The sequence below is a fragment of the Desmodus rotundus genome, chromosome 2 (assembly GCF_022682495.2).
Source record: "Desmodus rotundus isolate HL8 chromosome 2, HLdesRot8A.1, whole genome shotgun sequence".
NCBI classification, from domain to species: Eukaryota; Metazoa; Chordata; class Mammalia; order Chiroptera; family Phyllostomidae; genus Desmodus; species Desmodus rotundus.
In genome coordinates this window covers 165,653,592-165,667,084 of record NC_071388.1, presented here as the reverse complement: position 1 = coordinate 165,667,084, position 13,493 = coordinate 165,653,592, and the positions used below count along the sequence as shown (strand labels likewise).

The 13,493-nt window shown below is 33.2% G+C and overlaps 1 protein-coding gene and 1 non-coding gene across 3 annotated transcripts in view; one reads left to right on the top strand and one right to left on the bottom strand.

Moving 5' to 3' along the window:
* CWC22 (CWC22 spliceosome associated protein homolog) overlaps positions 1 to 13,493 on the top strand; it is a 51,654-nt gene that overhangs the window by 28,316 nt on the left and 9,845 nt on the right. For both annotated transcript variants that reach the window (XM_024561529.3, XM_053918821.1), the window contains 6 exons: positions 860 to 995; positions 1,076 to 1,282; positions 1,377 to 1,439; positions 7,242 to 7,346; positions 8,603 to 8,684; positions 11,592 to 11,652. In XM_024561529.3, coding sequence (XP_024417297.2) covers positions 860 to 995; positions 1,076 to 1,282; positions 1,377 to 1,439; positions 7,242 to 7,346; positions 8,603 to 8,684; positions 11,592 to 11,652 — 654 coding nt within the window. The remainder of the gene's footprint in view (positions 1 to 859; positions 996 to 1,075; positions 1,283 to 1,376; positions 1,440 to 7,241; positions 7,347 to 8,602; positions 8,685 to 11,591; positions 11,653 to 13,493) is intronic.
* On the bottom strand, positions 12,091 to 12,210 carry LOC112305853 (small nucleolar RNA SNORA61). Its single transcript, XR_002974869.2, has one exon. It is a non-coding gene; the product is annotated as a small nucleolar RNA SNORA61 (small nucleolar RNA).

The following is a 13,493-nucleotide window of genomic DNA, read 5'->3' as shown; positions in this document are numbered from 1 at the left end:
GCATTGCCACGAAACAGTTAAAATGATAAATGTTTTAGATCTCCCCAACTGTGGTACAGGGCAGTATTTTCTTATCACTTATAAGATTGTTTGCCCCCCTCCCCAAAAAGGTAGTGTGTATTTTCACCTTGTGGTCAATGTAAAAAAAGTTAATTTCCTGAGTTGAGATTGAAACTTTTTCCCTCCCCATCTTACATAAATGTTTGATTTCAGAAAGGCTGTTATGTATGGTGGTTTTGAACATGCTTCCTAGTTCCTTTTCTTTCATAGTAAAGCTTCCCAGTAGAATGTTATTCCCATTCTACCAGGTATTGTTTATAAGTCTTAATTTTTTAATATGGCCAGTGTAAGTAGTTTGATTTAGTAAGGAGGGAGGGAGGGGATACATTCAAAACTGTCATTGCAAAGCAGAAACTAAGATATTTTCTGATAAAATAATTATGTAATTTTTCTGTCTAACAGTTGCTGATAGAATGAATTGGAAAATGGATATAAAGATTTGTGCTCATGGAGAATCACTATTCTTCATATAGTGACTATGAAAATATCTCAGATTAAAAATTAGTCATGATTTTTAACTTATATTTTGAGGTTAATTACATTTCCTGTAGATAATGTATAAGAATATTTCTTTTGGAGATAAGTCAAATTCTTAACAGATGCATAATGAAAGTAAAAGAATAAACTTATTTTGTATTTGTAGTATTTTTATATACATTAAAAACTTTGCTAATCATATATATATTATCACTGCAAAGACCAGATGTACTAACTTAAAGTTACTCTCAATGGTAGGGGTGTGTGTATGTGTGTGTGTATAGGCATTTTTCTATTCCATTATATCTTTATTCTGTTTAAGGCACATGAAGTTTTATGTTTAGAGATGCTTACTTTGCTCCTGGAAAGACCAACAGATGATAGTGTTGAAGTAGCTATTGGTTTTCTCAAGGAATGTGGCCTCAAATTAACACAAGTGTCACCAAGAGGAATCAATGGTAAGTTTATATCCTTATTTTGATACTGAGATTTTGTTTGAGTATTATAATGTTTATTGCTTCTTTTCTTTCCTGTTTAGCTATATTTGAACGCCTTCGAAACATTCTCCATGAATCTGAAATTGACAAAAGAGTTCAGTATATGATTGAGGTGATGTTTGCTGTAAGAAAAGATGGCTTCAAGGACCACCCTGTTATCCTGGAAGGACTTGACTTAGTGGAAGAAGATGATCAGTTCACCCACATGCTGCCTCTGGAAGATGACTATAATCCAGAAGATGTTCTTAGTAAGTCAGGGGTGATGGTTGGGAAGTAGGACACCAACAAATATAAACATAGAAAATAAACACTTACTTAAACTTCCAATTTACTATTTTTAAGATGTTTTCAAGATGGATCCTAACTTCATGGAAAATGAAGAGAAATACAAAGCTATTAAGAAGGGTATGTAGAATTTTATGACATAATTTATTTTGGATAAGTAGAAGCAACTTTTGTAGTTATATAATACTGATAAAAAGTCAGTGATCTGTAGATCACCGATAAATAAAATTTCTGCTGTTATTGAAGCAGTTCTCTTCACTGTTTTTTGCATGCATTATTTTTCGCTCTGATGTTTATCCATGGTATTGCTTCATTATTATTTACATAGTTTTACCTCTCCTCTTTCCCTGTGTTTCAATTATGTAACTCTTAAGTTTCATCCTTCTTAAGAAATATTCATGAATTACTAGTGGACTTTATTTGACTTCATTACTGCTTAAGAATATGTATTTTATTTTTTTTTTAAGATTTTATTTATTTATTCTTAGAGAGGGGAAGGGAGGGAGAGACATCAACATGTGGTTGCCTCTTGCATGCCCCCTACTGGGAATCTGGCCCACAACGCAGGCTTGTGCCCTGACTAGGAAACCAACCATCCACCCTTTGGTTTTCAGGCCAGCACTCAGTCCACTGAGCCACACCAGCCAGGGCAAGAATTACTACTTTTAATGATATCCAATTTAATACTCAGTTATGTACTATACTTGATTATTTCTTGAGAGCAGGCTTACAGCCTTTTTATAATATCAGTCACAGCACTTGATATCAGTGCTTCATAAACTGATAATTATTATTTGTACACCATTAGTGTATTGTAAGCATTAACTTTGGACAGACTCTGGTTTGTATTTTGTCTTTGCCAGTACTAGCTAAGTGACCTGGAAGAAGTTACTTGTTTGATGTAAGAAAAAATTTTCCTTGTTTGTATAAATAAAATACAGTGCTTTATATTGTCACAGAGCAAGTATTTAGACAATAATACCTTTTTTTTACACTTGTATCATTTTTTTCTAAAGCTAATATTCAGGGCTACTTACATATTTCCATGATAAATATATACTTACATATTATAATTATATGATGACTTTATGGGTTTATTTTCGTGAATTGTGGTTTTACCTGAGAAGTACTCGCTGCTCTGAAAGCTCCTAGGAGGAGAGAACAGAGACCTAGAACAATGTCACTCCCTTCCCTCTATCTGTGATTATTCTTAGAAGTGGAATGTTGAAGTGGAAAGCAAGGGTGTAAGATGCTTTCCATTTCCATATATTATTCTAAAAATCTGGTACAATAAATTGATTTCTCCTCTTAGATGCCAGTTTCCTCAGGGTATTTTAGTGCAACAGCCAGAAACTACATATGTTTCCAAACAGGGAGAACTCCTTAGAGCTATTTTCTTTTTTTCATATGAACTTCTTTTTCTAGTCTTCCTAAAATATGCTGAATGGTTTTATGAATTATTTATTATACATTCTATTTTTTTTTTTAAACTTGGGGATTCCCCATCCATCTCTTCAGTGTCTAGGCCATTGGCCAGTGCCAGAAAATTAGCACTGTTCTTGATTATTGCTCATAAACTCTTTGGTCTCAAGAGCTCTTGAAAATTATGAAGACTCCAAAGAGCTTTTGTTTATCTGTGTTATAATGAGTAACCTTTACCTTATTAGAAATTAAAACTGAGAATATAAAAAATGTTAAAATAACAATAATAAACCTGGTGCCTGTTAGTAAGTAACATTTTTATGAAAATTACTGTATACTCCAAAGAAATGTAATAGGAAGAATGACATATTTTTATATTTTGTACATTTTAATGTCTGGGTTAATACGAAAAAAAATTTAGCCTCACACAGATAATTAGTTCAAAAAGAAAGAAGTGTTTTAATAGCCTTTTCAGATAATTGTATATATTCTTCCTTAACACTATGCTGATATATAATAGCTAGTAGTTCCTTAAAGATAAATGATAATGTGAAACCAAATATTATGCATGAATTTTCATACTCTTTTAAATTAAAATTATTTGGCCTGTCACTTTGAATGGATATTTTATTTATGTATGATTTTGCTACATATTGCATTGGTCATTTGGAAAATACTGATTCAGTGAATTATGTGTATTTTCCAAGTGTTAACACATTAACATTATTGAAATTAAATTAACACATTAATATCAAGAAATCACATTTATTAATATTATCACCTGTTTTGACAGGAAAGTCTGAGTATTAGGCAACTATCAAGCTCACCGGGGTGGGTACAAGTTTTCCAAAATTCTAATATTTTTCTTGAAAATTTTAATTTTATCATAATGGGAAATACAGTTAGTTATTATCTTTGAAGTGACAATCTCACTTTGTATTTGAAAACGTGTGCCAAATACCTAACAACTATAGGTTGTGAGACATTCTTTGAAGTAAAAATGAAAAGAAGCTGATTTATATTGCAGTTCAAATGATTGCATAAGTATTTTTCCTTGAGATAACCATCGTCTTACATCTGTCTCTAACAGCAGTCTCTCAGATTATTATAAAGGCCTATATTCATGGGCTGAGATCTAATAAAATCAGTAATTTTCTACTTCAAGGACATCCTCAAGTGCAACTGGCTTTTCCGCTATGACAGGAGGGTGGTGGCAACACAGAGCACCACTGCTAGTGCGGTGGGCTGCTTTCATACAATTGTGCTCTGGTTACAGCAGCTTTAACTCCCGTTGCTTTTGGACCATCCTTGCAGATCAGCACAGGGAAAGGCAGATCATGTCTTCATATTATTATGAAAACAGTTTTAACCTCACAGACCACCTGACAGGTGTCAGTGATTGCCCCCACCCCCAGGGACTCACAGACCATACTTGGAAACCACTGCTTTCTTCAGTAATTGAAATCCAGTTGTCATTGCCTAAGTGAATTGAGTAAGTAGATTCTAAAGTGAACAGATGAGAAGATGATGTAAATGACTAGACAATTCATTTGACCTTCATTCTTTCATAAAATTGTTCTAGAGCTGGCATTAAAAAAAATGGCCACAGCAGGAAGTGGGCACAGCTTTAGTAATTAGCACCTGAGAGTGACTCAAGTGTGCTTGTGTTTTAGGTCTGACAGCATTTGGGAAAACAGCAGGGGTGCTTGTCTTCCTACTATTGAATACTAAATAGTTTCCTTTTCTAAAAGTCTGTCTAAACCATGTTATATAATAATAAACTAGACACTTAAGATTATTTTTTCTTGTTATATTAACTTATTTTTAAATATACTGTATTGATTATGCTATTACAGTCCTCCCAATTTTTTCTCCTTTTTATCCCCCCTCCGCCCTGCAACCAACCCCCTTCCACCCGCATCCCCCCCTAACTTAGTTCATGTCCATGAGTCGTACATAAAAGTTCTTTGACTTCTCCATTTCCTATACTATTCTTAACCTCCCCCTGCCTACTTTACGCCTACCAATTACTTTTCTTATTCCTTGTACCCTTTCCACCCCATTTTCCTTCTCCCTGTCCCCGCTGATAACCCTCCACATGATCTCCATTTCTGTGACTCTGTTCCTATACTATTTGTTTGCTTAGTTTTTGTTTTTGTTTTTTAGGTTCAGTGTTTGCTGTCATTTTACTGTTAATAGTTTTTGATCCTCTTTTTTTTAGATAAGTCGCTTTAACACTTCATATAATAAGGGCTTGATGATGATGCATTCCTTTAACTGGACCTTATCTGGAAAGCACTTTATCTGCCCTTCCATAGCTTTGCTGGATAGAATAATCTTGGATGTAGGTCCTTGCCTTTTCTGACTTCAGATGCTTCTTTACTGCCCCTTCTTGCCTGCAAGGTTTCTTTTGAGAAATCAGCAGAGAGTCATATGGGAACTCCTTTGTAGATAACTCTCTCCTTTTCTCTTGCTGCTTTTAAGATTCTCTCCTTATCTTTAATCTTGGGTAATGTAATTATGATGTGCCTTGGTGTGTTCCTCCTTGGGTCCAATTTCTTTGGGACTCTCTGGGCTTCCTGGAAGTCTGTTTCCTTCACCAGATTGGGGAAGGTCTCCTTCATTATTTGTGCAAATAAGTTTTCATTTCTTGCTCTTCCTCTTCTCCTTCTGGCACCCCTATTATTTGGATGTTGGAGCTCTTAAGTTGTTCCAGAGATTCCTAAGTCTCTTCTCAACTTTTTGAATTCTTGTTTCCTCATTCTGTTCCAGTTGGATGTTTATTTCTTCCTTTTGTTTCAAATCATTGATTTGAGTACTGGTTTCCTTCCCTTTACTGTTGGTTCCCTGTATATTTTCCTTTACTTCACTTTCTATAGCCTTCATTTCTTCCTTCATTTTGTGACTGAGCTCAGTCAATTCTGTGAGCATCCTGATTACTAGTGGTTTGAAATCTGCATCAGGTAGGTTGCCTCTCTCCTCGTCACTCAGCTCTTTTTCTGTAGTTTTGATCTGTTCTTTCATTTGTGCCATAGTTCTTTGTCTCAGCACATCTGTTATGTTGTAAGGGAGTGGGTCCTTAGGTATTCACCAGGGCAGGGCAACCCTCTTTGCTGCATTGTGATGCTGTCTGGGGGAGCGACCAGAGAGGGAACAATGCCAGTTGCTTGTTCTGCTCTATCCCACTTCCCAATGAACTCTACTGTGAGGCTGAGATTTTCTCCCACCTTCACAACCCTTCTAGGATTTTATAGCTACAGGTTTCCCATTCAGCCAGCGTCTCCTCACCTGCATGGTCCGTTGCCTTGCTGGGTCCTCTCCCCCATGCTGTCCATCTCCTCCTCTCCTACGTGTCTGGATGAATGTTTCTTTAACTCCTTGGTTGTCAGTGTTCCATGTAGTTTGATTTTTTGGCAGTTCTGGTTGTTTATTGTTTTTAAATTGGTTGTTAGCCTTCTTTTGGTTGTGTGAGGAAGCGAAGTGTTTCTGTCTATGCCTTCATCTTGGCCGGAACCTCCCAGATTATTTCTTGAAATCCCATGTTAGAAATATTCTTGAGGAGGTTTGTATGTCAGCTCTGGGCTGAATGACTGTTTGTAAATGATTTACTCCTCATAGTATGACGTTCTCTGCTAACCTTAAGTATTGTATGTGGCTCCTGGTTTCTGCTGCTTAGTAAATACAAAGACTATAAAATTTCCTAAAAATGAATTGGCCCTCAACATTTTATTAAAAATTCTCTGTTTATCATAGAAATGAAAAAAAAAATGAAGTGCTAGTCAGGGTTGTAAATCTTTTTATCAGGCTAATAGAGCACACACCATTGGACAAAATACAGTTTTAGCTTTTGTTACTTGTTTATATTAATATGATGACTGGCCTTATATAGTCTCTTATTTACATCACTATTTTTACCCAGTTTTGAGTGTGAGTTCTGTTTTAAGAAGTGATAATCCAATGAAGCACTCATCTTACCAGTTTTCTTAAATACTTTTAAACTTTGGCTCTGGTTTTACCTGTAGAAGTTTTCAGGTTGAGTGTAATGTTCTATTTAATAGGTATATATTTTAATAAAGATCTCCTTGGTATTTAAAATGAATGATAAATTATGTGATTGTTTCTTTTCTCTTTTTGTCTTTCAAAAAACATCCTTAGCCTAAATTCTTGTTTTCTATATCAAGCCTTTGTAAACAGACTGTCTTCTTTCTGATGATAAACTAAGAATATCTGACTCCAGTATACTCGAGCTCTTTTGGAAACTTTCATCCCTTGTTTCATGGTCGCTTTTTGTCTGTCAGAAGAATGATGCATGGCTCTTGCTAGTCAATTTAGTTACAATGCTCTCTAACCACCAAGGCAGTACCAGGAGGCCTGTGTGATCGGTTGATAAACTGTTGCACCATTTTGGATTTCAGTGAACTGAGAATTATCTTCACAGAATGAATTGCATGGGTATCATTTGCTCGTTAAAATTTTCCTAATTTTACTCTGTTCTTTTAGAAATTCTTGATGAAGGAGATAGTGACTCAAACACAGACCAAGATGCTGAAAGTAGTGAAGAGGAGGAGGAGGAAGAAGAGGAAGAGGGAGAAGAAGATGAAGAAGGTAAAAGTATAGCTTATTTAAATAATACTGTAAAATACTTTGAAATTGATTTAATTCTAATGCAATTCTATAAAACAGTGGTTCTCAATCAGTGGGATCAGAAGGGTTGCTACTATGTCTCCTAGGTGAAAACTAAGAATGCTGTTAAATATCCTGTAAGTCACAAGACCGTACACCTCACAACAAAGTATTATTCAGCTTAAAATGTCAGTATTGCCGAAGTTGAAAACCTTGCCCTAAAAGTATTCAACAAGGAAATTCATTTTTAACATCAGCATAATTTTAGTTTGACATCTTATGTCTTTGATTATAAACTATGAAAAAGGTGCACTCATATTCAGTGCATATAATTTGTGTAACCCTGGCATTAATGTGACAGATGAGAATGACTAGATATTTGCTGTTCACTTTGGCAAAATAGACTGGGGAAGCCAGAATCTATATTTATACAAGAGTAATACAAAGTTCTTCCTTTTCAGCTTTTATTACATTATATTTCACAGAAAAATGAGCTCACTACTTTGGTTGAGTCTCAGTCTAAATATCAGAACATGCCCACACTGGTCACTGTTTACTTGTATTACATATTTGAAAATCTTAAAAGTATATCTTTCCCTTTTAGGACATAATGTATTTTTTTAGTTCTCTCTTAGAGTATAATTGCTATTCTATAATATATTTTATAAAAATAACTTTAATTTTTCCATTGTCTTTCTTATTTAAAACACCTTACTATTCATGTACTATATATCACTTTAGAACTTCTTTGTTTCATGTGAAAATACTGTTCAAATAAAACATATTAAATATTTAACAGGAAAGTTTTCATGCATTAGATAAAATTTTGACAAATGCACATATTTTTATTGTTCTCTGAAACCGTATTTCTACCATAAGTTAGTTTTTCTAAATAAAGAAGAAACTGTTTAGAGCTTTAGAAATAATATTTTGCCAAACAACATCATAAGTGCAGCTTTTTAAAGTAAATGAACAGGTAACACAGAAGCAAAAATAGTTTTCCTGGCTTGGTTCTGGACTTCTCTGAGCTAACAAACTTATTAAAGTACTTTAAGATATGCAAAAGACTTGAAATTAGTTACTTTGAATTATACAAAAACTAATTTACACTGTAGAAAAGAATTGTTGTTTTTAAACTCATAGATCCTAAATTATTTAGAAAATTATTATACAGAAATACATGTTCAGTTCTTCACATTTGTTTTTATACTTGTATAACTTTTTTATGTTTCTTTCAGGACAAAAGGTGACTATTCATGACAAGACAGAAATTAATCTTGTCTCATTTCGTCGTACAATTTATCTTGCCATTCAGTCAAGGTAAGATAACTAGTTCAGTTGATTCTTTTGATAGCAAATGAGCAAGGAAATGGGGTTTTTAGAATCTCATGATAGAAAACTTGATACTGTTACAGGGATTCTCAAACTACCTGCCTCTCTGCTCTTATCCCAGACCCAAGCTGATAGATCTCCACTGTTGGTTCTTTGCTTCAGAAGCAAATTATCTTTACTTACTTGCAAGGGCTGTGTTACATAATTAAATGGTTGGCATTTTTGTTTGTTTGTTTGTTTGTTTTAGCCATGCCATTTCTTACAGTTAATATCACTAATAAGAACCAGAAAACAACTCTGTGTTACAGAGCTAGCACATTACTTAATTGTGTAATGGAAATTTACTCTTTTATTATTACCTACTTTGTTTTCTAATTGTAGTTCTAAGGAGAGAAGCACTGTTATTTTCACTTTCAGACACTGATTTGTGGTGCAGATGAAGATGTGTATAAATGAAAATAGAAATTAGACTGAGGGAGGTTTTTAGGACCCTTTGGAGCAGTGTTAAGTGAGAACTACTATCATGTCATGAAAACAAAACCTATTCCCTTTGAAGACTGTGAGTTAGGTTTTGAAGAAAAATAAATGAAAACATTAAATGTTTATTACATCTGTTCTTTTCTGAATCAAACTATTGATTTAGTGGGCACAGTGTTTACATTTTATACCGATGGAGGAATGTTTTTCTGTTTTTCTTTGTTACTAGGTTTTGAATATTTTTATTTAGTATGATGTAATAGCAGTAATGATTCATAAGTAGGAGTCATCTTGTTTTCAGTCTGTGTGAAAACTTTTTGGCTTAGATTCATCTTCAGAAAGAAAAGTTAAACAGCAAACATTGGTTAGAAATTTTTTCGTTTATCCTTACCTGTTGCTTTGCCTTTCACATGAAAGAAAAACCTATTAAGTACTTTTTTCATGCAGGATTAAAGTGGAAGATGAGAAATATTTGTTATAGATAACTATTCTTAGAGTTTGAGCTTTCATGTGTATGTCCTTTTTTAGAAATGCAATAGTAATAAGTCATAACAACAGATTTATTATTTTAATATTGCCATTACTTTCAAGAGTTACAGTGGATCTCTTTGAACAATTATTTTTAAAGCAGCCTTTTTTTTTAAGTCAACCTAACCTTAATAATCTCTGAATCACACAAAAGACTTGAAAATGAAAGCATTAAGACACAGGGACAGCCACTATTACATAGTGGTGCCCATCACAGTAACTGCTGCCTTATGTGCTGGTATTTGTTAAGAGTTCTCAGCCTCTAAATGCCTAGTAAAGATAATTTATATATGACAAAGGTTAGTATACTTAAAAACTCATACAAATTTTAGGAAAGAAACACAAAGATTGATAAAAGGTATCTAAAGGGTATGGTTGGGAGATTCATATAATGGATTATAAAACAAAAAATATTAGTTATTAGTTATCACTAATGTGCTGTTATTCATTAAAGCAACTGAAGTGGTTTATTTCATTAAAGCAACAATACTCATTACTAATGATGATTTCAGTGAGACACACATAAACAATATTAGTTGAAATTTAAATTGATAGACTTTATGGGAAGCCTTTCAGTAACAGGAATCAAGGTCTTAGTGTCTATTCCATTTGACCCTTCTTTTCCATTATTATATTTCTTAAAGAAATACATATTGACAGAGAATGATATACCGAATTGTTCAGTGCAAAAAAAAAAAAAAGACAATTACTATTCAACACAAATAATCAGAATATCCATTTTATGTCACATTGAAAATTAGGTTAATGGAGCATTGTTATTGATATGGGCAGGTGGTCCGATACAATAGCAGGTGGGAAAAACTCCATAGAATATGTAGTACTGTGCCCATAGTATTATCCTTAATGGACAAATGGATAGACCGATTTTAGAAATAATGCATTAGGAAAAAGCCACATCTTTTTAAATCCTTTTTGGTATTGTTATTGAAGTTTGTTAACTACACTTTAATATTTTAATCTTAGTGCTAAATATAGTTTAATATTATCTGTTAAAAGCACTTTGCTGATAAATATATTTTCCTAAAATAATTTTTTTTCATTTTAGTTTTTTAAAAAATTATATTACATTGTATCATCCTGGGTTGTTACCCTGTTGTTCTTATGAAACCAAATAAATAACAGAAGCTGAGAAATGCAGATGAACTCTAAAACTAAATTCATAATCATCATATTTTAGTGAATAATTATTTTACACTACTGTTATCAAAAGAGTGAGGGTTTGAACATTGTACAAAAAGTGCAAATATATTAACATTATTCCTGAATCAAGTTCACATTGAGTTTGGTAATTTTCTTAGGTGAAGCATATGAAAGATATTTTAAATCAGTGAATGTTCGGTAAAAGCAGTTTTTTTACTTGGAAGTGCTTTTGGTTGTTTGGTATTTTTATACTTAGTTTTTATAAAGTGTAGAAGCCCTGTGTTTGGGTATAAATCAAGATAACTTGTACAAATGGTGATTAAGCATTACATGTCACATCGGGCTTCTGGAGCATCTTTTACCACTTACTGACTTGGATTAGGAAGAAGTCGAAATCATTAAGTAGTGTCATGAAAATTTGAGCCTACTTGCTATGTGTATGGATTTCCTACTCAGGACAGTTTATATAAATGGAATCATAGTATATGTGTTCTTATGTGTCTGTCCTTTTTCTCTTAAGATAATTTATGGTCCATCCATATTGTAGTACTGCCTTCATTGTAGAGTTAGGAGCTATGTCTTTTTCATATACATAATATAATAATATGAAATTATAATTTTAAAAGTATTGAAAGCAACTATTAAAGTAAGATTCTTGTACATAAAAGAGTACTATAAATTAACTCTGCTGCAAGTTTTTAACCTGTTATGAGCATTGTGTCTCTACAGTTTAGATTTTGAAGAATGTGCTCACAAATTACTGAAAATGGAATTTCCTGAAAGTCAAACAGTAAGTTAATACTTTTTTTCTATTAGGAAATACATTGGTTATAAAGATACTTAGGACAGTTAATAGGTTTCATGAGTTGAAATAATAACTTAGTACTAAATATTATTTAAATGAGATTTTCTAGAATTTACAATGAATCAAAGTTTAAAATAACACAAAAGATTAAAATTTAAAATAACTGAATACTTAGGAGTCCTGGTATGTTTCATATATGCTGTTTTAGTGGGTAATTATTTTATACTACTATTATCAAAAGAGTAAGAGTTTGACATTGTACAAAAAGTGCAAATATATTAACATTATTCCTGAATCAAGTTCACACTGAGTCGGTAATTTTCTTAGGTGAAGCATATGAAAGTTATTTTAAATGCAATGAATGTTTGGTAAAAGCAGGATTTTTATTTTATTTTATTTTTTATTTATTTATTTATTTAAATAACTTGTTTGAAACTAGCCCACATGCTCCATAGCTGTGAGGCCAGCTTCAGTATTACTTTCCCTCCTTCTACGACCACCAAGACCAGTGTTCAGATCCGATGGGAAAGGGAACCGGAGGGTAAAAGCAGGATTTTTTTACCAGTGAATTAAATTGGCTGCCTGAAAGTAATGTGGGAAATGGACGCTGTCTCTCTGAATCACCGCACTGTACATAAATTTCTGAGTGGCTACCTGTAAATCAAATTGTGCTTAAACACAATAGGAAATTTGTTCTTTAATGAATTACCTGGTCCATCTGCTTTGCCAACTAAAGCATTATTTGGGGATAGAAATTATAAAGAACATCATACATGGTGTTACATTGTTTAATTAGGTATGAAGAATATCATTCTTTTAAATTCATAAAAGCGATTCAGCATATACTATGTCAGGCAAGGTGTCAGGCAGTCAACAATTTATCAAGTGCACATTAGACCCCTTTTAGCCCATAGTACTCATAGTATCATAACTCAGTATACGCGTACTTCACTATCCAAAGCATCATAGAACTCATGCCAAGGATAATAAAGACTATATTAGATTGTCTCGGGTATTTTTTTAGGTTGTGTTCTTGCATATGTTACTCCCAGTCCATCTAGACTTTAGGTCCTGGGAACCTAAGTCAAGGCTTTTGCGTTTGGTTTTGTTTTTTTTAAAGCTTGCTTTACATGTGCTAGAACCAGTACAGATGCTGGAGTCTAATAGGCTATTTGGTTTCTCATTTTTCTAAAAGATCTTGACTATCTGAGCTAAGTTACCGTTAGCTGTAAGTCCTTTGTCTTAAGGCTTTAAATATGATCTGTTACAGGGATTAGCAGACTGGCCCAGGCCACTGCCCATTTTTGTAAATAAAGTTTTATTGGAACGCAGCCATGCCCATTGGTTGTTCATGGTTTCTTTTGCGCTATAATAGCGGAACTAACTAGGTTCAGTAGAGACTGACCATATATATATAGCTTCCAAAGCCTAAAATATTTAATATCTAATTAATATTTATTAATTATAAATCAGCTATTTTCTGATTCTGGATTTATTCCTGGGTTTATTAGTTCAATAGATTTTCACCCGGGAGTTTTCAAGGAATATAAATAGCTGATTGGACAATATATTATTCCAGCAGCTAAGAAATGACTCCATCTATTTGTGTAGATTAAGCTATAGACAGATCTATATGCATAACATTTATTTTGAGCCTAGAAAATTCAGCCACAGAGATATTTTTCTGTGTTCTTTTAAATATATTTTTTCTTTATCTACCAGACTGTCATTTAAATTGATAGTGAAGCTTGTGCTTATTTACATTTCTGTAAAGACTCATCATGTTCTACCTTTTCTTTGCTAAATATATATATATTTCCTAATAA